Source organism: Grus americana, chromosome 2 (genome assembly GCF_028858705.1).
Source record: "Grus americana isolate bGruAme1 chromosome 2, bGruAme1.mat, whole genome shotgun sequence".
In the NCBI taxonomy this organism is placed as follows: Eukaryota; Metazoa; Chordata; class Aves; order Gruiformes; family Gruidae; genus Grus; species Grus americana.
In genome coordinates, this window is record NC_072853.1 from 47,888,741 (window position 1) to 47,915,616 (window position 26,876).

Sequence of the window (26,876 nt, forward strand, 5' to 3'; positions counted from 1 at the left end):
TTGGAGATGGAAGAAATTGAACAGCTGTCTATCTTGCCTGGTCCCAACCCATGAGTTTTACTTTTTTTTCTTCAGATTCCTCTCCCCATCCCACCGGTGGGGGGTGGGAAAGGAGTGAGCGAGCGGCTGCATGGTGCTCAGCTGCCAGCTGGGGCTAAACCATGACACCTGTGTGCAGTCCTTCAGGTGTACTGTCTCGTCAGTGCTAGGCCCTGGGCTTGCCATTTTTAGATGGGGAACCTTTAGCTTTTGTGCTGAGAGGAGGTCTTGGCATGGCTTTTACCTGCTGTGAATCTTCCAGTAAGTTGAAACTGATTTCATCTTAAGATGTTACCTCTCTGGGAGCTATGTGACTAGCAAATGTTTGCAGAAACACAAGTTGGCCTTTCCAAAAACCAGACAGGTTTTATTAGTTGACTGTTGTACAGTGTTATAAGTTCCTTCTTTTGGAGTGGAAAAGCAGCGCTGGCATTTATATTTGTGTGAGTGGTGTGACCTCCCTCTGACCTGAAACATCTCTTTGCACAGACCCATGAAGTCCATAATACTGTCATCTTTTTTTTTTTTCTTAACAATAGCTTATAACTTAATTTTCTGCTGGCTGGGGCTGTGCTTTGGTTTTTCTTGATGCTGTAGGATAATGCTAAGGTGTATCTTAATGCATGGCTTCCTTGGTCCTCAGGGAATGTCCAGTGAAACAGATAATGTGTAAGTAAGGCTCCTCCTCAGTGCAATGGTAGCATGATAAATAGGAACCTCACTTCTTTCTTTTTTCTGGCTTCTGATCATTCTGCTTTCTCGTAGCTTCCAGTTGTTGCAAAATAAACCTTGATTGCTAGCCTTCCCTTGTAACACTAGCCATGTGTTGACAGTTCTTTGTAGTTATTTCGCAGCGGATGTGCTCACCTGACCAGACAGCTACTTCTTTTTGCTGTTCCACAAATTAACCCTTCATTCCTAGCAAATGTTAGTGCAAGCTCGAGTGGGGATAAAGTTGAAGTTACTCATTTGTGTGGTTTTGCAGGTACCTGGCTGAGCATCCACTGAAATTATTTTTAATGTTGCTGAGATTTTCCTATGTAATGATATGTTATGGGATTGTGGAACATTAGATGGAATAATTAAACTCACCACTTACTTAACTGACCAAGGCAGGCTGGGTGATGCACTTAATTGTATGGCATCTGTTACCTGCATGCAGATGGTGTTCAGCCTTAATGAAAACACATGGCCCAAAGTCTTGATGAGTTTTCCCTGGGGTTTCACAGGCATCTTCTTCACCAGCTATTTCACAAAAGCCATCTTAAGTTTCTTGTGAGCTCCTAGCTATTTTCTGTAAGCCTTTTTGTTCCAGGAAGAGCAAATTCTGCATGCTTGAACTGATGTGCAAGGGACAGCATTAAGCTCACTTTACAGTCTTCTGTGATGAATGAGAGGAGAGGAATGTCTCCGTAACATCTTCCTGGCAGGGGGAGATGGTATCTAGTTCATCTGGCATAAGTTGTATCTGTTAGATTGCTGGAACCTTGCATGCAACTTCTCTTTCTCTGAATTGCTCGTTACCTACTATTTTAATGTCTCCAGACGCAAAGCTTATGCTTCAAGGCAGTGATGCAAACTCTTAGCCAAGATGACAAAGTGTGTGGCATTATAAAGCGTTTATATTCCTGTAGATCGCTGCTTATTTTTAGCAGTGTAGTTTCTGTGAGTGAATGAGTCATGTTGGTCTGCACATTTTGCAGTGACTTGAATGTTAGTTTCCCAGTATAAGGAGGAGAACCTTAAAACTTGTTTTGGTTTGGGTTTGGTTTTTTTATTTGTGTCATGATTTTTCTTTAGTAGTTGGTGTTGAAAAGTCATTGCTGTCTTTGGCAAACCAGAATATGTGGAACCTGTGTGAATTTTCTTTTATGGACTGTAATAGGCCAAGCTTTAATTGTTGATCCAGAAGGAAACAAAGAGGAGGTGGAAGTGCTCAGACCCTTCAAAACTGGAGTGGTCTTCAGTTCTGCTTCTGAGGCTTTACCCCAGACGTTTGGAAATTGTGAAATGCTAAACTAAATGAAAGTGTGTGTTTTTTAGAAAGTAAGCGGTGACAACCTGCAAGAGAGGTCAGTGCTTGCCTCAAAAGAAATGAGCTTCCTTCTGTGCTGCAGCATTGCCATGTATAAACTCAGTCCCTGTGTGTAGCCAACCTGTTTTCTCACCTGGTTCCTAAAAACTGCAAGTGACATCAGAAATTTATCTCCAGACTTGTAGATCGAGGTATCATGCTCCCAGTCTTGCCTCAGTTGTTAACTGTTAATTTGAGATTGGAGTGTTTACAATGACAGAGCCAAGATTTGCTAAATGTGGATGATCCAGTTTTGGAACTGGAAAGAATTATTAAAGAAGTATTGGCATTTAATGTGGGTGGTATTTAATAAGCATGAGACTCTTGATTAAGCAATTACCTTTTTTTTTTTTTTAACTGTACCAACATGTGAACAATTTTCCTTTTGTGGTCAGCATTCCCTCTGCAATTGCCCTTCCACAAGAGTGGGCTTTGCAATTATTTGTGGATTTTAGGAATTGTATGGAAATGGATCGCCTAATTAAAGAATGGTAATACATCTTATTTGCAATGAACACATGAATAGCTGTTGCAGTGCTGCTTTGGTGATGCATGATGAAGTAGCCCAAATACTGGTTGTGTTCAGAGTGCTTATAGGAGGACAGCTTGTGTAGGAGCATACCAGCTAACTTTTCAGTTCAGAGGTGTGAGGCTTTTTATTGTTGGGCAAGGATGGGTGTTGACGCTTTATTTAGGGTTTAAGCGCTGCTAACAAATCATGGGTTTCTTAGACTTGGGCATTATTATGAATAAACTTGACTCATATTTTGGAAAGAGGTAGGCAACTTGGGGAAGGGTGGGGAATTGCATGTGATAGTTCATTGCTTCTCTGGCTTTTATTTGGGGGGGGAAAAACTACACAAGTATTTGCCTGTAGATTCTTTGTAGTGGTTTAATTATATTGCAGGCATGTGGGGTGGGGAGGAGAGGGTGAGAAGATAGAACTAATCCGTATTTGATCATAAGAGACTAAACTGTTACTAAAGATGAGTGGCCTGTGTTCTCTGTTTTCTCATGGCGTCTGATTTTTGTGTAAGCAGCAGTGTAGGAGTATGTTGAATAGGTGAGAACAGAGTTGCATAGTTGGTGGATGTGAAGACTGCCGAGTTCTCTCCCACATAGTTAAAATGTGATTAATGGAAGGCTTGCATAACTCGTGTTACTGAGGCAGGGGAAAAAATCGGATTGGATATCTGTGGCTGTTTTGCAAGGTACGGTTGGCTGAGAAAAGTGTAAAGGGCTAAATCTGGGCTGTGCTTGGGCCGGCAGCCAAGTCGTGTAGCTAGGGTCAGAGGTGTCTCCTGCCTGAAAGGTGCTCCTCTCCAGATGGAAACCGCTTTAAAGGCAGTGAACAAGTCTTACGGAGGAGACAGACTAGAAGAAAATGGAAGAAAGAGGAGAGTATGTATCGCTATGTTCTGTTGTCCTCAATCACGTTTGACTCTTCCTTGTATTTATTCCCATAGCATGGAGGGCATTATTAGCCGGGTGTTTTTGTGAGTCCATTAATCCCTTTGGTGACAAGGAGCCTTTTCCTGTAAAGCAACCCCAGGAATCTGGCTCACCCATGGTTAGGAAAGATCAGGGCTTGGTAAGGACAGACCTGCCTGTTGAGAGGCAGCCGGAGGGACTGTGAACTCCCCATTGCATCTGCTCCACCTTCTCTGCTCAGCCTCCTGTGGCAAAACACGAAATTCGTTTCCGATTTAATTGGTTGGAGCAAATAATTGGCGTAACAAGAATTGCGGTTTCCAAGGTTCTGTTTAAAAAATACAGCTACTTCCAGCTGCAGAGTTAATTATGTAGTTACTCTTAGGCCTGTGCTAGTAATCTCTTTTTACACTCACCTGTCCCACCCAGTTTTAGTGGAGTAACCACTTAAACAGATCGTGGCATGTGAGCCATGACTGGAAGCACCTTTTCATAATGGGTGTCTTTATTTTCCTGAGAATGTCTTTCTCAGACTCTTCAAGGGTGACCCATACTATAGTTATTTCCCTGTAATCCCAGATGTAGAATCCAGCCTTCTTTTGGGTAACGTTCTGAAATGATACCTACAGATTGTAAGGCAGAGAAGAAGTGTACCAGAGATGCTTTGTATTTTCTTCAAAAATTGTTTACCACTGTCAATGAAACTAGTAAAATACTAGTTCATCCCTTAGTTGTCACTGGTTTTATTTTGTCGTGGGATGGAATAATTACTTGTTGCCATGGATTATAGAAAGCATGAGTGTTACTCTCTGAACAGAAACATGAGTTTCAAATAACACCATTATTATTATTATTATTTGTATTTCCCTCAAAATTGTAAACCTCTGTTGCAGCAAGCTGAAGATCATTTTTATACATATTAGGAGTTGCCCTGTGAGTAGAAAACAGATGCTCAAGGTCAGAAGGTTTGGTAAAATCTAGTGGGTGCATGACTCCTCTAGTAAACATATCTGAATTTCATTCAAGATACGGATGGGACCAAGGAGTTCTCCAGTGCTGCATGGCAGTCTTGCCACTCTTCCCTAGGCTTTCTGAGCTCCCTTCTCCCAGCGTACTGTGGATGGAGGGGTGGTGATTCCCAGGGAACAGGAACTGGCATTCAGTAGCCTGTCTGCCTGGCTGGGCTGCCAGGGGATGTGGTCCAAGGAGCACTTGGAAACCAGTTCTTGAAATGTCCTGCTTACCTGGGAGCTGCTTTCTGTGCTGTGAAAAAGAAGGAAACCTGGAAATGGTACCTTTATAGGAGCAAGAATAACTGGTACTAAGAAGCAACGTATACCTTTTGATTTTTTTATTGTAATTTTTTTTCCCTCTACACCCCCATAACAGCAGTTTACCCACAGTTATCAGTTAAAGCCCCAAATGTGCCAAACAGGAACATTTTTAAGGTTTAACAGGCGATGAGACAGCAGACCCAGGGAAGTCCATCTCCTGGGCTCTGCAGGTTGGGAGGGGTCTTGCCTTTGTTTAGCCAAATCCAAGTTTCTGGAGGAAAGAAGCAGAATCCTGTGGCTGGAGAGTGTCGGAGCAGATGTTTGTAATGGTCTCTTCTGACTTAAAATCTACCAATTCTCACACACACCAGTTGCTGTATTTTGAAGCACGTAGGAGGGTGCTTTCTGATAGAATGGGAGCATGAAATTGGGCAGGAATGGGGTGTGTAGTAGCTGTTGCCTACGGTGAAAAAAGATTGCCTGGTGTGGGCAAAAAAAAGCTCAATGGGAAGTATCTCTCCTCTGCAGAGACTGAACAGGGGAAATGTCTGCTGCCCCAGGCTGAGGAAAGTCTCATTCTTCCACTGACTTTCAAGAATATCAGAGGACAGTGAAGAAAAAGTGCAGCTTGTTGTAGTAGCTGAAGGGGATGGGTTTTGTCCAAACTTGATTCCAGGGCTAAACTACTTGCTTTGTTTTTGGCTGTAACTGCAGAGGGCTGCTTGGAGAGAATGAAATTTAAAGCTTCATTATTCTTGGCCCATGTTTAGTGTCTACTAAGTGTTCCTGAAAGTTCACATGGCTGCTTTAAAGACACCTTGAGAAAGGCGGTTTTCTGTGTGTTTAATGCAGAAGCGTAATGAGCAGGACTGCAGGTATGTAAGAGCAGTCTGCCATGATATGCCCTGCTCTATGAAATTTTGTTCATTTACCGTGCTTGAGATGTATAGCTGGCACTTTGAGTGATGTGATTCTTGCAATTGCTGGAAAGTCAAGCAAAGCACTCTAGTCCTGATCAGGCAGTACAACTGGTGGAAGAGGGGAGAGTACTCCACAAAAATGCAGAGGATTTGGTAGGGACAGGGGAAGAGCGGAGAGCTGGATCTCTGGCTGTGTTTGGGGTGGATTTTACAAACACCAAAGTACAAGAGTACAAGAGAGGGCATTACAAAGATGAGCTGGACATTGTCTGGGGGGGCTTCTGGTTGAATTTATCTCTGAGAGAGGACTCTGGTGTGTGTTAAACTTTTTTTCTTTTTCTCCTCATTAAGTGGCAGGATTAAGTTTACAGACAGGAATGGCTAAGCAGTGACTTGCAAAGAGACAGAATGACAAAGCGGAAATCTCTGTATCTGCAGTGCGATACCCAGTTACTTCATAGTGATGAACAAAATTTAGCTTCAGGTGGCTGTAGGGTAGCGTAATAGTGACCTTTCAACATATGAAAATGTACTTTTTTTTTTCCTTTATTTAAAAATTAAGAGCTCTCAAGTATTTGTATTAAGAGAGATTGGCAGACATAAATAGAGATATAAAAAGTCTGTTTATGCAGAAAGCTGAGAAAGGAGCCCCAGAGCCACTGCTGAGTAATCTGGATTACATCTCTGTGGTATTGTATTCATGTGCTGGGTTGGTTTGCTTTATGTTTGTTTTCTGTAAGGTAAAGTGCTTATGTTGAAAAAATGAATACTGTGTAGAATTGAAATTTACGTTCATTTTTAAACATCAAAATGTCTGAAAAATAAACAGCAATAAGAATAAAATATTTGTTGTGAAGTGTTCTTAATTATTCATGTAATAAGTGTGATTTTTTTTAAATTTTTTTTTTAAAACCCCACATCTGTTTTGCAGGAGAAACTGTAGAAGGCCTTCGAGAGAGCGATTATCTTCTGATTCATTCATGTCGGCAGTGGACAACAATTACAGCTCACAGTCTGGAGGAGGGTCACTACGTCATAGGGCCAAAGATAGAAATCCCTGTACATTATGCAGGTAAAGCTTTTGTTGACCTGAAATACATATTCAAAGAGAATGAATTGCCTACCACTTACACTGATCGCTTTATTTGACAGAGTGAAGCTGAGCCTCTGATGGTGGTGTCTGTGACTTAACTTTTTAATAATTTTACAGAGCACAGGAGATACTGACTTACTACCAGGGCTGCTAAATAGATGTATTTCATTGGGCAGCACGTTGACAGAACATGTACTTACATAGAAGAATTGGTTTCAATTAGAGTATAACGAATTGCCAGTGCTTCTCATCTGTGAATGGGGTGACAGAAGGGTGAAAGTTTGAAAATGCCTCGAAATATTTGATCAAAGATGGAATGGGTTTTACACTTCATTGCATACTCACGCTGGAGGGGATTTTTTAATATTTCTATGAAAAAGGCCAGGGACCCTTTGTAATAATACTGCAGTCTTACATTAATGCTCCTCAGTAGTTCCTTGTCGCTGTCTGCCTCTTTGGATGGTGTAGTAATACTGTTGTTCCAAGTAGATATGATGCAACTAATCCATGTTTATTTCATGATTTGAAATTATTTTTACTTTCCTAGGAAATTATTGTTAATACTGTTTCCTACTGCTTAATATCCTAATTCACATGCTGAACAGAACAATACTATATGAGTGGGAAGTGCTTATCTTACTGGAGTAGATAGAAAAATTTAAAACATGGAAAACATGAACTGAAAGAGCCATGGCCACAAAGCAAAGATGTGGGCTTAGTGTTTTACTTGGTCTTCTGTCTAGCTGATTGTCAATTGAGTAATCTACTCAGCTGTCCTACAGTCTTCTTTAAAATGTTGATGCAGTGAGGGTGTGCTGTGTTGTACAAGAGCTGACTGAAATGTTTTATTTCAATCACACCAGTGCTGCAACTGCAGTGATGGACCCTATTTCAGTGATGGAACTTACACCAGTTGCCTTCCTAGGTACTGTTTCTCCTTGGGGTTCACTTCTGGAAGGTTAATTTTTTAAGACATGTTTAAAAGCTATAGTCTGATGGCATTTAGTGTCATAATATATATGGTTTAAAACTCTCTGAATCTAACTTTCTTAGTAGAAACAGTTCTAGTGCTTGTGCTTAGTAACATCGATTTTTTTTTTTTTTTTTTTTTTTAATGCCTCCTGGCTGCATAAGTTTCATTGCTGTGGCTAGATAAACACTTCACTTCCTTCAAACTGAATGCCGTGTTTTAAAATCCTCACTGTGATTCCTGGAAGAAGGAGAACAGAAAATAAAATGGGTTCTGAGCATGAAAGAAGATTAGATCCTAAGGGGTTTATTAAAGCTTGGTTCTTAATTTTTAAAGAAATTAACAAAGATCTGATAAGCAGGGTTTTCCAACTCTTCATACTGCCATTAATCCATAGCTTAAATTTACATAGATACAAGCAAAATCAAAATCTGTCCCCTCAGATACTGCAAAAGTATCGATGTGCTTTTCTTCCCGGCTTGTGTTAATGCAGGAGAAGTGTGTGTTTAGTTGGCAGAATACATTTTGCTGTCAATCTCCAGAAAGCTCTCTGCCATAAACCCCTTATTAATGAGATGAAAACACATGGAAGCTCAGAAACTGCCCTGTAGTGAGGGCACTTACTGAATGTGTGATGGGCTCTGATGCCGCCAAAGGAACTTTACAAAAGTGGTCAGTGCTAACTTGCAGTACCAGAGCACATCTGATGGGCTACAAGAAAGGAGAGACAAGTCTAAGCATGGGAGGGTTCAGTTAGCACCCAAGCACCAGATTACAGTGCTTTGCTAACATCTATATGCTTTTAGAGACTTCTAAAGATTAACTTGTGCTGCTATGGAGTACCTACAGAGATCTATAAGCTAACACTGAGGGCGCTTTCAGTGCTGCATTGTGCAGTGCCTCACACTTACTGCTTTTGGGACCCAGAACCCTGCACTGAAGATGTGAAGTTTAACGTAGCTGCCTAAGAAGACTTGCTGGTCTGGGTACTGACCTGACACAGTTCTGCTGCTAGCTCTGAGCTAGCTGGGGCATCTGTAGTGAGCTCTGGGAAGGCTGGGAGGTGGAGCGCTCCAGAATCGTTACCTTTCTGAGGAGGACGTGCTGCTACCGAGAGGTAGCTATTGCTGTGTCAGCTGGCTGGCACAGCCCTCTGTTTGTACCCAAGAGCTTTCCATTTTTGCAGAAAGCACAACTAGAACGGTTGGCAAAATGTTTATATGGGGTTCGGCCGTTAGTTTTCAGTTTTAGAGGAGGGATTTTATGTCCTCATAGGCAAATGTTTGTAAACTGTATTGCTGTATAAATTTTGGATTATCAGACTGACTTTTTGCATGCTTTAACTTTAAACTTCTGTCAAGTAAGATATACTGCTTACCAGAATGACATTTAGAGATGGAACATAAGAGTTCATTAAAATGACTTTCTAGGTTTGTTTTGGCTTTAATGGAATAACTTCTTTTTTTTTTAACCCCTAGCGGAATTTTAATGTAGCAAATTGCAGCATGATTTTGGTTGCAATAGTTGAGCAGGAAGGGAAGTTGAAACCGATGTTATTCTCCAGAGATTTTTGGGCTTAAGTACCACAAAGTCATCACTCAGATATATAAATACAAGTATAAAATAAATCTTACTTTGCTACTTGCTAAACTAGGTTTTGATACACTTATTAAACCTAAATACAATAAAGCCTTATTAAAGAAGGAAAATGCTATATTTTACATTTAAGTGAAATCTCATTAACAGAACCTGAGTTCTGCAGTCCTGCCAATGGTCCTTTCCCTACTGGGAAATTGCTGCTCTGGTTGTTTGTGTTGGGGATGGCTGACATGGTTAATTTTTGCTGTTGCTGTCAAAGAACAGTCAGTATGACAGCTGTTAGTCTAACCATTCCCTCTTGAATACTCTTTCCAGTCTGCTTCTCTTTAGAGTAAAAGTTCAAGTTAATGTAGCATTGAGTTCAATTTTCATGTAATTAAAGCCAAATGGCTAATGTATTTCTGGCTCCTAAAACAAAAGAGGTTTTCACATGCCTGTAGAATGGAGAGCAGATCAGAATTACTGTCCTGATAGTGCTCTGTCTCGGCGTGAGAGTGTGGACTTCACAAGAGTCCAAGGCAAACCATCATAACAGGACATTGCTTTGGTGTCCTTTGCTTTCCTCAGGTACACAGTTCACACTTGATACTTATAGGAAGGTCTTACCAGCTTTCTGTCTAAACTAGTTTTATATTGTTCCTGGTACTGTGATATCCTTAATACTAAATTACACACTTGCTTTTAGAGTAGAATCATCCATACCCTCCAGCTGATGCTAGTTTTGGCTCAGACAGCACTGCAGTCTTTATCTTGATAAATGTCTCCCTTAGTAGCCTCTGGAATATACTGGTTTATGATCTGAATTTGGAAGATACAGGGCATGTTGGTATCTTGCAGAATTAGACTTCACTGTGCTGCTGCTCATCAAGAGGAATGCTTCTCATTCCTCTGTAGAGGTACCTGTGCAGGAAGATGTGTCCCAGGGGTGCTGATGACCATGTCTCAAGCGTATTCTGTGATAACTGAAAGGCATTGAAGACACTATCTGAGTGTTGTCTGACCCTTCTTGTGTTACCTTCTGGGGCTATATAGCTCAAAACTATCAAAAGCATTTTTGAGGATTCACCAGCTCAAGCTGCAGAGGTCTTCTGCTCTGATCTAAATGGCCCAGGTTCAGTCTGTTGTAAATGCCTGTATTACGTGGCCACAACTCCTTATGTGTGCAGATTACTGATTTGAAAGTTGACGGAGTTGGATGTGGTTGCTTAAAACATGTACGGGGAAAAGTGACACAGGGGGCTGTGCAGTGACCCAAGGGGGGGGGGGGGGTGTGTGTGTGTGTACCCCCATCTACACAGCACAGTCTTCTCTTTCAAAGGCCATGCTAGTATTGGTGAGTGTATGCAATGAAGAAAAAAATACTTTTGGATGGGTTGGCAGTGTCTAGGTTATTTTGCCCCAAATACTCACTCCAATGTTAGATCATAACAGAACCTTTACTGTTAATTGTTAGGGCCTTATCTCTGTTGTTGCAAGTGATGGCTCATTTGGTCTTCTGTCCATTTGATGGTTTTTTCCATTCTGAGAGCAAAGCCATTCCTTTGAGATGATGTTTAAAAAAAAAAAAAATACAAACTCCTACTTTTTCTTTAAGCTTCTACTCAGCTTTGCCCAGAGTTTGGAGGGAATACCTCTTGTGTCACTGCTGCCATCTGTGTGCTCATAGGAGGCAACTAATAAAGAAAATACTTTTATGAAGACATTAAAGTAACACCCTATTCCAGGGTGTGCCACACTGTAACACATCCGGGGTGTTGGAAATACTGTTCCTGTGAACTCACACCTCCCCACCACATAGAGAGGGTGTGCAATTGCTCATACAGATTAAATGCTGGTGCCCTGTCCAGTTGCTTACCTAAGTGTGCTGATAGCTTGCTTAATGTCTTTTGAATGAGGAAATATAAAACCTTGTCATGTGAACCTTCCCCAGGTGGGGTGCCGGGTGGGAATGAGTCAGAAGTCCCTTCTCTGGTGTTAGGACTGGTGTACAATGAACATCCTACTGAAACCTGTTTCTACTGGTTTGATTTGTTAATTGTGGAGCAGTGCCTGATGGGCCTGTTCCTCATTGCTTCCTGCTAACACGGAGGAAGACGCTCTCTGCAGGTCTTCTCAAGAGTGAACTTGCCTTTGCAGTGGTAGAGCAGGAGAGCTCTCTGAGATTTTGCAATGTGCAGCTGCGGTAGCTTCTCTCTTGTGTCCAAAGGCATGCCTGCCTCAAAGACACAGTTTTGAAGTCCCAACAGGCCTGCCGCTGCCCGCTCTGGGATAGTCAGACCTTGGATGCTGGGGGAGGAGAGCCCTGAAGTATGGTGTGAGTTAGGTATTTCCTACTTGTCTTGAGATGCTGACAGCAGCTGCTGTTGCTCAGTACCCATCCTGAACCTGATGCATCCAAGATCTGGAAGAGCTTGGATTTTTACTTTGGTGATACTGAGATACTTTGGTGAAACTCTTAGATGTTTATAATATGTTGCATCTTCTGTAAGTATGCTGTACAACTCTCCTCTTGGCCCTGGAGAGAAAAGCAAACATTAGACTGGCAAACATCCTTTGCTTGATGGCTTTAGGGTATCTGCTGCCAGCTTGTGTTACTTTGGGGACAGAGGGAGTGCTTCCTTGTCTTACATTCAGTTCAGACTCTTCACTCCCTCAAGTGCATTTTAACGCAGTCTGCTGGTCAAGGAAGGTGGTGGTGGACAAAGAGCCCTTTGTTCGGGGCTTTGCCTCCGTGGGAACAGCGGGTTGTGGCAGGGAGAGCTACGCCTGTTCTTCTGTGTAAGTGGAACAGTACAGCTCTGATGGGGTAATTTTTAAGTTCAAAGAGATAGGTGAGATCTAAGACAGGGAGAGACACTGCTCTGAAGCAGGGAACTTAGGTGAGTCCTTTCCAGCCAACAGGTACACCACTCCCTGATATGAAATGCATTTTGCATTTTAATTTGTGTTTTGCTTTGAACTTAAACCTGGCACCCAGCTATCACATAGTTCTCCTGGGGCTTTTGTGCTGTACAACTGAAAATAACTTCTAGAGAACAGGACCAGAATGCAGTGCTTCCGAGAGAGGCAGTCTGCCATGTGTCTATGGGCTGGTAAACAATTAATGAATGTATGTACTCAGAAAGAAAGAAAAAAAGGAGAAAAAAAAAGCCAACCCACACATTTAACCCCTTGGTATCCAAGTTTTATTTTGGGTTTTTTTGTTTGAAAAAACTTGTATGATCTGAAAAGCAGTTAGAGCTTTGAAAGATTTTCTTCATAGGTACTGCTAATAAAAGCATTGCCACCAGCATATAGTTTTTATGCTTTTAAAAGATAAATATGACTTCTGTAGCTCTGAATACTTGACTGTGTGAAGTTGCCTGAGAATTGCAACCCTTTTCTCCCCATAAACACATAGAAGAAAGTCTACTAGGTATTCATTTAAAAGTCTGATTGTAGAGTAGTACCCAAGTATTGCAGCGTGAAAGGGCCCTCATTTTTCTGAGTAGTGCATACCTCCTCAGCTGTAAGTCTGAGGTCAATAATGTCTGAAGCGCTTGTAATTGCCCATATAGCATCATTCATAGAATCAGAGAATCATTTAGGTTGGAAAAGACCCTTAATATCATTGAGTCCGATCATTAACCCAAGCACTGCTAATCCATGTCCTTAAGCACAACATCTATGCATCTTTTAAATACCTCCAGGAATGGTGACTCCACCACTTCCCTGGGCAGCCTGTTCCAATGACTGATTATCCTTTTGGTGAAGAAATTTTTCCTAATATCCAATCTCAACCTCCCCGGCACAACTTGAGGCCATTTCCTCTTGTCCTATCACTTCTTTCTTAGGTGGGTGTTGGTCTCTTCTCCTGGCTACAACCTCCTTTCAGGGAGTTGTAGAGAGCAATAAGGTCTCCCCTCAGCCTCCTTTTCTCCAGGCTAAACCACCCCAGTTCCCTCAGCTGCTCCTCATCAGACTTGTTCTCTAGACCCTTCTCCAGCTTTGCTGCCCTTCTCTGGACACGCTCCAGCCCCTCAATGTCTTTCTTGTAGTGAGGGGCCCAACACTGAACACAGGACTCGAGGTGCGGCCTCACCAGTGCCGAGTACAGGGGGACGATCGCTTCCCTAGTCCTGCTGGCCACACTATTGCTGATACAAGCCAGGAAGCTGTTGGTCGTCTTGGCCACCTGGGCACACTGCTGGCTCATATTCAGCTGGCTGTTGACCGGCACCTCCAGGTCCTTTTCCACCAGGCAGCTTTCCAGCCACTCTTCCCCAAGCCTGTAGCATTGCATGGGGTTGTTGTGACCCAAGTGCAGGACCCGGCACTGAGCCTTGTTGAACCTCATACAGTTGGCCTTGGCCCATTGATCCAGCCTGTCCAGATCCCTCTGCAGAGCCTTCCTACCCTCAAGCTGATCAACGTTCCTGCCCAACTTGGTGTTGTCTGCAAACTTACTGAGGGTGCAACTCGATCCCCTCCTCCAGATCCTTGATGAAGCTATTAAAGAGAACTGGCCCCAGTACTGAGCCCTGGGGAACACCACTTGTGACTGGCCGCCAAGTGGATGTAACTCCATTCACCACAACTCTTTGGGCCCAGCCATCCAGCCAGTTTTTTAACCAGCAAAGAGTATGCCCATCCAAGCCACGAGCAGCCAGTTTCTCCAGGAGAATGCTGTGGAAAACAGTGTCAAAGGCTTTACTAAAGTCCAGGTGGACAACATCCACAGCCTTTCCCTCATCCACCAAGTGGGTCACCTTGTCACAGAAGGAGATCAGGTCAGTCAGCAGGACCTGCCTTTCATAAACCTGTGCTGACTGGGCCTGATCACCTGGCTGTCCTGTACATGCTGTGTGATGGCACTCAAGATGATTTGGTCCATAACCTTCCCTGGCACCGAGGTCAGACTGACAGGCCTGTAGTTCCCTAGATCCTTCTTCTAGACCTTCTTGTAGATGGGTGTCACATTTTCTAACTTCCATTCCATGCTTTTCTGTCGGGGAAATGATTATGCCTTAAAATATATTGATCTACTTGGTTTTGTAGTTTAATTGCTACTTCCTTTTTCCCCACCAAAGATGAAACTTTTCTATTCTAGGCAATCATGGCTTTGTAGTCTGGAAGCTGTCTTCATATTCCTGGATTTTTCAAACCTGTCACCTTCAAATAATGGATGAACTGTTCTTCCATGCATGAGCAAATATCTATACTCTTTATTTTATTTTTCTCCAAGAGTTACCTTCACCAAGTTTAGCTGCTGTCAGACTTCCCCATGGTCTTATCTGTTTGTTATTCTACTCATGTGTGGCTATTTAAATTTTGGAAAATGCCTCTCCATTGATCTACAGTGCAATATCAAATCACAGGATCAGAATGCAGGCACTGAAGTTGCTGGCAAAAATTGCTTATTTCTTTTGCACCTGCAGGTGCACATGTTCTTCCTGTTACTTCATCTCCCCCCATTAGCCAGTCTGTTGAAGTACCAGCTTTTTACCTAAGTGTAATAAAATATTACCCTTTTGTCTGATCACCCATATTAGAGAATCTCTTTTACTTTGTATTCTGGTTTATAACTATTAAGGAATGTATACATATGTCTTCCCAATTTTTTTTGCTTGTTTGCTTGCTTGCTTACTTGATTTTTTGATTGAGCACTTAGTCCTGAGCCCAAGCAGTTTGTTCTGAGCGTATACGGTACTTGCTTTTTAGTATCGTGTGCCAGCAGCTTCCCAGAGTACAAGCTATGGGTCAGAAATACCTTTTCAGTGTGGGGAGATGGTTCAAATTTAGCTTCTAGCGAAACGGCAGTGTGCAATTCTTCATCAGGTTGCACTGCCGAGAATCTTTCACTCTCAACTTCATCTCTCTTGAGTCTGCCAGATTTTTTTGCAGTGTCTAGTTTCCTTAAAGGTATCATCCTCAAATTAAAATCAGCAAACTGGAAACTGCTTTTCTCTTTGTATATATACAACATTATGTCTATGAGAGATTTCTGAAGTTGCCTACAGAATTTGTAGAATTTGCTTGATGTTCAGTTTGGTGGCTGGATATATCAAAGTTCATATTCAGCCTCCTGGTGAAACCCTGCTCAGCTGTGTTTTAGTTTGCTTCCACCTTCCAATTTTGCTGCCTTGCCCACCTGAAATGTCTGAAACTTCTCTAGAGTTAGCAGCTCTCAAAGGCTGCTGCTTTTTGATGTCATCAGAACAGTAGGGTTAGTTCACAGTGTAGTATTATTCCAAGTAATGGAGGAAGAGTCTGATCATGCCCCAGAATTTCATGGAAAGAAAATATCTGCATTTTTCTCTCTTGGTTTCCAACCTGGAATAAGAGGTTTTGGTTTGTAGACACCAGTTTATACTATAAAATTTGTTTGGTTTCATGGGATTTGCTTGGTGCCTTAAAGGAAACAAAAGCTTGTGATGACAGTGATATTTTTCAGTACTATCTCAGTGAGATACTAGATGTAAAGACTTGTATGTTTTTAGATACAGCTGTCTTGCTCTCCTCTACTTTGACTTAAGCATGAGTATAATCTCACCCTTGTTTAAAAAACCCAAGATTTACATCAGCATTGAACTTTCCATGTTTTATTTGTGAGAAGGGAAGGGGGAGTAGGAGGAGAGAGGGAAAACTTGCAGCTTTTACAACTGATGATTCAAAATATCACGTGTTCCTCTCGGACTTCCACAGTTCTTGGCTATTACTCTAAGTCTGCAAAGTTGCAACTCTTTGAAATTCAGCTGTGACCTTATAAGCATTCACTGTAAGGTGTTTGGTGGTTTTTTGCTTGTTTCAGATCTCTGTGGGCAGCAGGGAAGCTGATCGGAGTTGAATCAATTAGGAAAGAACTCTAGAGGCTTGTACAAAGGAAATTAACTGGGTACTTTTTGAAAGATTGCAGTTGAGGGAAGGGTAGAATAGCAGCCAGGAAACTGGTTCCCAGAAGATCGGGAGATGGGCTAAATCACACAGGATTTGCTTGGCATTGCTTGAATTACTTTGCCTTAGCTCTTGACTGGTACAGTGGAGCACTGGGCTCATTTGCATGATGCTAGAAAGACTTAAGTGCTTGGGAGAAGGGTCTTAAAAGCCGCCTAACTTAACCACTAGGAAGCTGAGAGGAAAAGGCTGATCCCCACTGGGAATTTGAGGTGTATTTAGGGCTTCACTCGAGGTTCCGGTCTGATCCCCCATTTCCGACCACTTGAAGCTGCCCTAAGTACTAGCTACAAGGAAATTGGGAATGTGGCTCCTGAGTTCCCAAGAGGAAGCTGTTCTCCTCTTTCATGAGCCATAACTTAAGGATTTAAAAGGGAGGAGATGCAGGAACACCACAGCCTACCCAGCTGGTAAGCTCCTGCCAGCGAGGTTGGGGTAGGGATGAGCTGCCTGTTTCTAGGCACTGAACAACGTATGAATTGTGAAGCTGCTTCACCCTTTCCTACTCTGAAGTAGATGTTTAACCATACAGTTGAAAAAACTTTAAGGGTAGTTAGAAGCTCAAAGAGGGTCCATTAGCCTGTAGTCTGTAATTGCCAGTCTGGAACTTCACACCTGTTTTCCTAAAGTAGGAATTTTACAGATTTAATGCCATCCATCTGGCCTCAAAGTTGACCCTTGATGGGAGAAGTCAAGAAAGAGAAGGTAGTTGCAAAGGCCATGGTCACTGTTTAATCAGTAAAAAAAAAAATATTCTTTCCCTCCTGTGCAAATCTTGAGGAAGAATTTTTATAAAATCTGTTTGAGGTGGTATGTTTTGAGTTTACAGTTCGTATGGATAATGATGCCTTTTGTTAATCTCTTACCTCTGGTGCCTGAAGTTGGGGTTTGTGTTTTCATATGAACAGAGCAGCAAGTGCAGAAGAAAGCAAGCACATGTTCACTGCTATGAAATCCTTACAAAGAATGATGCAGTCACAAATGCAACTATCCCATGACTCTTACTCTTTTGTAGTGCATGCTATTAGCAGATAAAGACTTTTGCAGAGAAGTACAATCCTTAATGCTTTAGGGGGTTTGGGAATGGTTTACTGCATACTACTTTTTTTTTTTTTTAAACTTTGTTTGGCTGCCTCTTCTGCCTTTGGCTTCACTTTGTCTCAAGTTCATCCCCTCTTTTTCCTTTGCTGATATTCTGACTTGTTACATTGTCTAAATCTGCATGGGAATTTGGGAGGGAAGAAATTGCCATGAGCTTCCTATGATTAGTCTAAGAACTCTCTTTTAGACTGACTGTCCCTTTTGCTTCCTGGGGCTGGAGGGGGAACTGTTACAATTGAGCTAACATGGCAAACAAGCAAGGCAAAAATTATGAATGTCTTTCCCTTCTGTAAATACAGAACCCAGCTGGCAGGAATGTAGAGCAGGGTTTTTGATAGGTCATGTGTGTTTGGGGAGGGAGCTGCAGAGAACTCTGTCACACAGGATGATGTCATCTTGTGAATTTTTGGATGCCCAAACAGACTTTTTTTTTTCCCTGGAGCCAGTGTTTGCTGCCCAAAACAACGGATAGGAAGTGCGGTAGGAATTCTTCAATCAGCATCCTCCCCATGGAAACAAGCACACTTCACGTCTGGGAACGAAAGCTAGTCACGTCATTGCTGCTTATTAAAGCAACTGACATCACAGATGTCTTAAGCTTCAACTGAACTACTGTACCAATTGGTGCCAATAGGAAAATAAAACCATGCTATTTAAACCATGTATAACTCTGTTTATATGGAGAATGTAATTTGTGTGTTTAATTTAGCCTGTGATCCAAGACAGTAATTCTGCTGTGTCAGGGAAAGGCACTTCTGTGAGCTTTGAAACTTTGAGGAGTGGAAAAACTGGCTTTTTTCTCTGTCGTGAGCTGTTTTGCTGAGATTTTCTGTTCTCAGTTGGCAGAGGTTAACTTGTTTCTGTGTGTGTGTGTGTAAGCTATTAACACTAATAGCAAAGGTGACCATTATTAACTGGATAGGAGAAACATGGGTATTTAACTTCTCATTTGAAGGACCTAAGCATTAGAGGGAAACTGAAGCCTGTACTTATTTCCCTCACAGCTTTATGTACAGACATGAAGCTCCGTTTCTTCTACTCGTTCCCTTCACTGCAGGTGAGACTCAACTCTTCTTTTGAACTTGAGTGCCCAGTTTGATCCCAAAGGTGCGCAGAGCAGGGGCAAAGGAAGGAAACAGTGTCTATGTCTATACTGTATGGGAGCTTTCATGAGCGTTCTCAAACTAGGAACGCCTGGCTGGTGAGCCACCTGTCACAAAATCTACAACACTGACAGATGCTACTGTCATCTTGGATGGTTGATAGTCATGTAGAGTAAGAAAGACCTTTTAAATCTAAATGCTAAGAAGGTTTTTGGGGGAGTCACCTTCACAGCACGCTCTTTAAATATTTGTCACCGGTTCAACCTTTTCCGGTTCATCTCACATGAATTCTGCATTGTGGCAGACTGGGAATAGCCAGCCAAGGCTGGCTGGCTGCATTTGGGTGGCTGAAATAATTCAAGCCGGTTGTGTCTGTTCCTTGTTGCCTTGTTTCATGGTGCTCACCTGATCCCTCTTTTAGTCTGGGTGTGGACCAGCTCATCATGTGAAAGGTCCCATTTTTGTTACGATGGCTGCATGCATGCATGGCAAAGGAAGAGGGACATGTGATTAAGATGCACATTCACACCTGGAGGTTTCTGAAGATCTTCATCAAAATGATGGGAAGTGCATTTGTTGTCTTCTGGTTTTTGGTTTGAGTTTTGTTTACCATTAATAACCTTTTTTAACATAGACAAGTGTGAGATGTGTATCTATGGAGGAGAAAGTGTTCAGTAGGAAGTACTGATTAGGGAAACCTGTCTCTGATAAAATGCTGCATGGCTCTGCGTTTCCAAACTCAAAAAATAAAGGCTGTGTAGACCAAGTGGGATCCCTGTGAAGCTTGACGGGAAGAGTGAAACCTTGGTGAGATGGACGGACAGGGTGGCTTGTGTGATTGAGTTCTTTAGCTACTGTATCCCTGCTAATTTAATTACTAGCATTCAAAGTGGGGGGGGGGGGGGCACGGAAATTAAGACATTTGCTACACAAATGACATTGCCAAAAAAAAGAAGAAAAACAAAGTAGTGCTGTGTTTAAGATTCATGAGTCTGAGTTGAGAGACTCTTACGAGTGTAACTTGGAAGCCTAGAACCAGTTGCTGGAAAGGATGCGTCCCTTGGAGTTGGTACCAGGGGAAGGGCTACAGCATATCCTGGGGTGTGGGATGAGAAATACTCTGAGTAGGAATGAGAGTTGCAGTGTGATAGTAAATCAGCTTTAGCCTTCTCTAGACATTGTTGGGATGTTGGATAGAGAAAATGGTCATTACTTGTAAGTTTTCATGGTATCAGTTTTTCCTGTGAAGTGCTTTCAGATCCTCCAGGAGAACAGTTGCTATAGAAACAACATGTGAATTTAGACAAACTTTCTAACTAAAATTAATGGAGAACCTGAGTTTGGCTTCAGACTGGTAGTGTCTTAAAATGGTATGTAAATAGAGGAGAGACTGACATTTATAATAAGATCTAGTTGCATATGTTCCTATCTGAAAACTGCTTTATGTGATTCTAAAAAAGAGGCTGAGAGATGCACTTGAAATCCTAAGGGGTTGGGTTTTTTGATTTGTTGGTTGTTTTCCTTCTTGTCAATTTGATTCCTGCTGACTGACCACTGCCCTGTTGCAGGAGGACTGTGGATGACTGTGGGTTACCTGTGTTTGTCTACTGGTGTAGTTGTACCCACGCTGGTAAAGACACGCAGCATGGACCCAAAGGTCTCCAAGAGCTATTGTAGATAGATGGTTGGGAGCAGATGTGCTTGTGCTGCCTTCCCAAGCTGGGAGCACAGTGCACAGATTTCTCAATGGCAGACAAGCTTGGCTGATCTTGTCAGCTTATACTCCTGTAGTTATCCTGCTGGGTGTGGGAATAAGCGGGGGAAATGTTACGGCAGTAGTAGGGAGAGAGAGGAACGATGCGGGAGATGGTGGTGGAGGGAGGAAGCAAGAGACAATAGCAGCAGCAGCCTGGGTGGCAGGGGAGGGCAGGAGCAGGAAGAGGTGGTGGGACTGGGGCTCCCCTATGGGATGTTGGGAAATGCCAGGTCTCGCAAGGATGCTCTGCTGATCCCGCTGTGGGATCAGGGCTCTTGTTTCTAACTGGTAACTCACTCAGAGCATGGAGTGGTTCTCAATGCTCTGATACTTAGGAAAATTTCTGGTACCATTTTAACAAAAAAGTTGCTTTGCTAATCTGCATTTCTGGTTAAAACTCTAATGACTAGAATTAGTCTGTCTGGAAGAAAGAGACATATGGCAAGCAAATGGCCCTTTTTAATGAGCCTCCCACTCAGCAGTTGGCTGCTCATCCAGTTTGTGTGTGGCACAGTCTTAGAGCAGCATCTTATTGCCAGGAAAAAAAAACCCCAAGAAAAAAATCCTGCAACCTTTCCGTGGGTTTTCTTTCAGGGAGAGGGGGAACAGATCATAATGTAAGCATTAAAGACAAAGCCTCATGTTAGCTTCTTCAACAATTTGTTACCAAAACTATAAGAAAATGTTCCAGAACCTTGTTTACAAAGCTGGAAAGCACCCAGTTCTTTACCTCTCAATGGTGGTTGGGTACCATATGTACCTTTTTACAGCATGTGAGGTTCTCTAATGATAAATAAAATAAGTAACATAATGTCTGACTTCTGAAAGTCACAGTAGTCTAAAAGGCCGCAGTAAGTGATTGCAGCTGGTCTATAAAATACTATTAAAATTAATTTCATTAAATAATTGATAGAAAATACTGTATTTGGTAGCCAGTAGTGGGTATGGAGGACTGATGGGACCATTGTTCCTAAACTGTAGGTGCCACCAGTATGGGGGCATAAAACTTATGATGACCAGTCTCTGCTGTTAGTAACAGCTGCATGACTGATCTAAGAGAAATCAATTGCTGAGGTGTAGCTGTGGAAGGAGTCATGCAAGTAAAAACATATTTATTTATGCCCAACTTCCTTGTTCAGCCTTACGACTTCACATGAACTTTTAGCAAGGTCAGCTGGCCTTCAACACTTCACCTTGCCTGCTGAAGAATATTCCGTGCTATGGCAATGACTTTTAATATTGGATCTGACGTTGATGTTTATTCTTATATTGGAGTTAGTTTGTGTATAGCAAATGGAGAATACCTTGCTCTCCATCATCCTGCTACTGGCTCCCTCTGAAGCTCTGCCTCGTCTGATGTGCAGTAGTGCCACTTTTCCTTCTCACTGTGACTTCTAACACTTCTTCTGGCTGCTCAGGGATTGCTTTGAAAGTGCAAAGTACTTTGCCACTGTCTGTGCAGTTGGGACTACCCAGTCCTCAGCTGAAGAGTGACGGCCGCTTGTGCAGGCTTTGGCTTTGAGCACTGCCACCGCACAGTGGTTTAGTTGGATCCTTTGTCACTGTATGAAAGAGGCTGGTTAAATATTTCTACAAAAAAGAGAAGCGTAGTTCAAACCTGTTTCAGCGGGAAGAAGAGTAGGATGTACTGGGGTTCACTGGGGTGGTTGTAGCAGCAGAGTGCACCTAACCCTTCCCCTGGTACTATTTGCTCTATCTTTAGTTGCCATGAATAAAATTCTTGTTGCCCTTTCAGGAGAGGAAGGGAAGCTATTAGCACCAGTGATTGTGCTCATCCAGCTCTTTTGATAAGATATGAACTAGTAATTGCAACTTAAAATAACTTCTCCCAGTCCATCCTATTAGCCACACAGTTGTTATCTAAGTAGCCTGGAAACAGAGCCGTGCTCCTGATCTCGGAACTACCAAGTCTAGTGTCTGACAAACTGCTTCAAAATCTGGGGACGAGCTTTTCAGCTGGCCAACGCAGTCTGGGTGGTTTTTTTGTAGACTGTTAATCTGCAGTCTCGCAGGCTTTCTTCCAACTGTGTGCGTCTAGCAGCAACTTGTGAAGTTCTCCCTCTCCAGACCTTGTCTGGGTACATGCCAGCTGAGCGCGTACGTACAAACCCTTTCTGTGTCAGATCGCTGGTGACCAATTATAGCAGTACGATATGGAAGGGAGGAGGGGGAAGGCATTTGACTCTGTATTTGCTAAGTCATATTATCATAGCAAGGCGTGAGGAATAGCCACTCTCTATATATACACAAATGCCAGATCTCACTTTGATTTGATTTTCAAGGTATCTGTGTGCCAAAAAGCAGACTACTTCCAGATACCTCTTCTTTGTGTGCGAGCAGAAAAAACATTCAGTGTGAGTGGATTGAACTTTTTTTGGGGAAAAATGTAAATATATTTTAAGGAAGTTATGCTTTGATGGGCAAATAACTAAAAAAGCAATGCAGCAAAATTGTCTACCTACTTTTACCAATATGGCTGAGCTAAACTCTGTTCTTTGCTGTTGGGATGCATATTGGGGGATATTTTTATTATTTATTATATTTTTTAAATCTTATGTATTTTTTAAAAATTTTAAATTGTAAAGCATAAAGGGAGTGTACACTTCTATAGCATGGTGAATTAAATAGGATCAATCAGGAGTTGGTAGGTCCTGTGGACTCTAGAGTTAAAGTGGTAGAAAGTTTTCACAGTGACTCATCCTTTCCTGGGAATAAACTAGTAAGGTATCTAGTTTATTTCCATTGTCTTATTGTCTTACCCTACCCTGGAAAAGGGTAGGGTAAACTTAATGCAACCCAAAAGGAGGCTTTTGAATTTTCCATATCTCTGGTTACTCAAAAAAAGCCAAAATCATTCTCTTTCATATGCCTTTTCAACAAAACTATGGCGCTTCAGACATTGGAGTTAAATGAAATAGTGAAGTATGTTAATGTCACAAATTTTAAGAACATAGAACAAAGTTAACTAGTGTGCTTGTGGGAGATGGGGAAAAAAGTCTGGGATGCTGTGAAATTCCTGTATGACAAATTGCCACAGCTTGTGTACATTTGAGTGGGTGTGCAAGGAAGCTGGTGTTTCCATTACAACGTTTCTGCAAAAGAAAGTTGCAGCCAGTCCTTTCCATTTTGAAAAAGCTCTAAAGGGAGTGAGGAAGGGGACTGAGTCCTAGAATTAGAAACCTAATAAATGTTTAAGGCCGATGAAAATCAAATTTCTCTTTCTCAAGTTTTGAAAACAAAACCAGTATATGAATGCTTCTGAGAGGATTGCTCTGCCCAAACTAATAGCATGAAGTATCTGCTGCCTTGTTTAGTACAAGGCTACTTTTTCAGGGCAAGAACGTTTTCTGCTTTAAATACCTGTTGTGCTTACAGGCTGCTGCGATGGATAGGAGCTGTACTCTCTATTTATAGAGACCCTCACTTTGAAGGGCCTCTATCATAGGAACCATATGTGTGCTTTATGTGTGTATTTCTGTTTGCTGTTGTGTGTAGTGGTGATGGGTATTGGTTGTTTTTCATAGTTCAACTTACTGGTCCAGTCATAGTGATCTTTAGCTGCATTTATAAAATAAAGTGGAGGAGAAAATAAGCATTACTGCCTGGGACCTCACCTTGAGCAACAGTTAAGTCTAGCTCTTCCCAATCTGAACCCAAACTTTCAGCTGCTGCATTTTGAAAGGCAGCACTTGAGTAAGACTTGATCATGTTCATAGTTTACTTGGATCAGTTTAAAACAAACTCTCTTTTTAAAGGCTGATTTAGTTGTTTGTAAAGCTCCAAACCTTGTGTGGATAGCTATTTGGAAAACTAAAATGCGGGCCCTGATTGGTTAGCATTTGCCCTAGGCTTCAGTATCATTGACTTCAAAAGAAATCAACAATAGCAAAGACTTGGGCTGGTTTTGGCAGATGAGGCTTTTTGTTTCTTGCTTTCCTTAGTTGGAGGGACGATCCTGGGAACAGAGACAGAATACTTTGACTAGCATTGCTATAAATGTTAGTCTCCCCTCCAGGAATTCTCTGTACTAAACAAATAAACAAAAAAAAATGTTTAAAAACTGTGTCCTTTTATGTGAGGAACCATTAAAATGAATACAAACACACCCTCTTACCTATGTCCTCAAACAGTTTCTCTGAAATGGATTTAAAAATAACCTTGTGTGTTGATTTCTTATGTTTGTGGTCTGTTTATGGTGTGCAGCCACAACTCCATATTGTTGCATGCTAGAGAATGGCATATCATGGCTTCTTTGGCCAAATGAGTTTTACAAGTCAATTATACTTAGAATTAACAAGTGCTGTAACTCAAATTTGTCTTGAATAATTGATCAGTTTTGTAGATCTGGGGCTTAGTAACCCTCATCAGTTAATTCTCACCAAGTATAGTTTTATTCTGAAAAGCTCATCAGTCTTTCATATTGGTAATTCCTCACTGGTGGAGAAAATTCTTCTTTCTCTCCCGTAGGAGGAGTGTGGTTATGGCACCTGGGTGATGTCAGAACTTTTGGGTAATGTTTGGAGTAAGTGAAAGCATAAGCAGCATCAAGGAGGGATTAGATGAATCTCTTCTTAACTGGCCTCTCAAGTCAGAGGAAAACTCTATAGTCTCTCTGTTATAAGTAATTTTGCAGAAGTACATAACGTGGTGGGTTTTTTTTCAAGAGAGTAATGGAAGTCCCACTAATTTCAACAAGAGCAGAGCTAGATTACTGGTAAGGGCTCTTGAGAAGAGCTGAGTATTTGAAAATACTTGTATTCTCTGGTATTCTGCTGATACTACCATGGCTCAAAAAAGTGAGAAATATAAGGAAGAAATGTGGGTGACTTCTAGTTATTTGAATGCAATGCCCTGGATCTAGGGCCTCACTTCCATGAGCGGCCTTCCAGTACCTGAAGGAAAGGTCCTACAGGAAAGCTGGAGAGGGACTGTTTATCAGGGAGTGTAGTGATAGGACAAGGGGCAATGGCCTTAAGCTGCAGGAGGGTAGATTTAGATTAGATATTAGGAAGAAATTCTTTACTGTGAGGGTGGTGAGGCACTGGAACAGGTTGCCCAGAGAGGTTGTGGATGCCTCATCCCTGGAAGTGTTCAAGGCCGGGTTGGATGGGGCTTTGGGCAACATGGTTGTGGTGGGTTGACCCTGGCTGGGGGCCAGGTGCCCCTCGTTCACTAGACAGGGGAGAAAAAAAGTATAATGAAAAGCTTGCGGGTCGAGATAAGGACAGGGAGAGATCATTCACTAATTATCGTCACGAGCAAAACAGACCGAACTTAGAGAGGGAATTCATCTAATTTATTACTATGCAAAACAGAGTAGAGGAATGAGAAATAAAATCAGATCTTAAAACACCTCCCCCCACCCCTCCCATCTTCCCGGGCTCGACTTCACTCCCGGCTTCAGCCTCCTCCCCCCTCAGTGGCACAGGGGGATGGGGAATGGGGGTTACGGTCAGTTCATCACACGTTGTTTCTGCCACTTCTTCATCCTCAGGGGGAGGACTCCTCTCATCGTTCCCCTGCTCCAGCATGGAGTACCTCTCATGGGAGACAGTCCTTCACGAACTGCTCCAGCGTGAGTCTCTCCCACGGGGCGTAGACCTTCAGGAGCAAACTGCTCCAGCGTGGGTCCCCCACGGGGTCACAAGTCCTGCCAGCAAACCTGCCCTGGCATGGGCTCCCCTCTTCACGGGTCCACCGGTCCGGCCAGGAACTTGCTCCAGCGTGGGCTTCCCATGGGCCACAGCCTCCTTCAGGTGCCTCCACCTGCTCCAGCGTGGGGTCCTGCACGGGCTGCAGGTGGAATCTCTACACCCCCTCATCCTTCCTCCATGGGCTGCAGGGGGACAGCCTGCTTCACCATGGCCTTCACCACGGGCTGCAGGGGGATCTCTGCTCCGGCGCCTGGAGCTCCTCCTCCCCCTCCATCTGCACTGACCTTGGTGTCTGCAGAGTTTCTTACATCTTCTCACTCCTCTCTCCGGCTGCAAAAGCTCTCTCTCTAAGTGTTTTTCTTCTTAAATATGTTATCACAGAGGCGCTGATTGGCTTGGCCTTGGCCAGCGGCGGGTCTGTCTTAGAGCCGGCTGGCATTGGCTCTATCAGACACAGGGGAAGCTTCTAGCAGCTTCTCACAGAAGCCACCCCTGTAGCCCCCCCTCTACCAAAACCTTGCCACACAAACCCAACACAGTGGTCTAGTGGAGGGTGTCCCTGCCCGTGGCAGGGGGGTTGGAACTAGATGATCTTTGAGGTCCCTTCCAACCCAAACCATTCTATGATTCTGTGAGAGGAGACAGAGGCTACAAATGGCAAGATTTTCAGATCTTACTGAGAAACAACTGAAATTCAAAAGCATGTTGCCTTAAACTTTGAAGCTTAATCTAGCGGCTATAAAAAAATATCCATCTATATCCGTATAGAAATAAATTATAGCAAAATCAGTTTAATGCCCAAGGGTGGAATGGAGCTGATAGAGATATGAGGACCCTTATATTTGTTTAACTGATTCCATATTAAATGTAGTTCAGATTTAATGGCAGCAACAACAACAAAAACGTGA

At 42.6% G+C, this 26,876-nt stretch overlaps 1 protein-coding gene across 2 annotated transcripts in view; it reads left to right on the top strand.

Annotated features, from left to right (window-relative positions):
* GAREM1 (GRB2 associated regulator of MAPK1 subtype 1) overlaps nt 1-26,876 on the top strand; it is a 111,025-nt gene that overhangs the window by 20,087 nt on the left and 64,062 nt on the right. Inside the window, exon 2 of one of the 2 annotated variants that reach the window (XM_054817068.1) lies at nt 6,670-6,810. In XM_054817068.1, coding sequence (XP_054673043.1) covers nt 6,670-6,810 — 141 coding nt within the window. Of the gene's footprint in view, nt 1-6,669; nt 6,811-26,876 lie in introns of those variants that run through there. The other variant, XM_054817069.1, reaches the window with a different exon arrangement.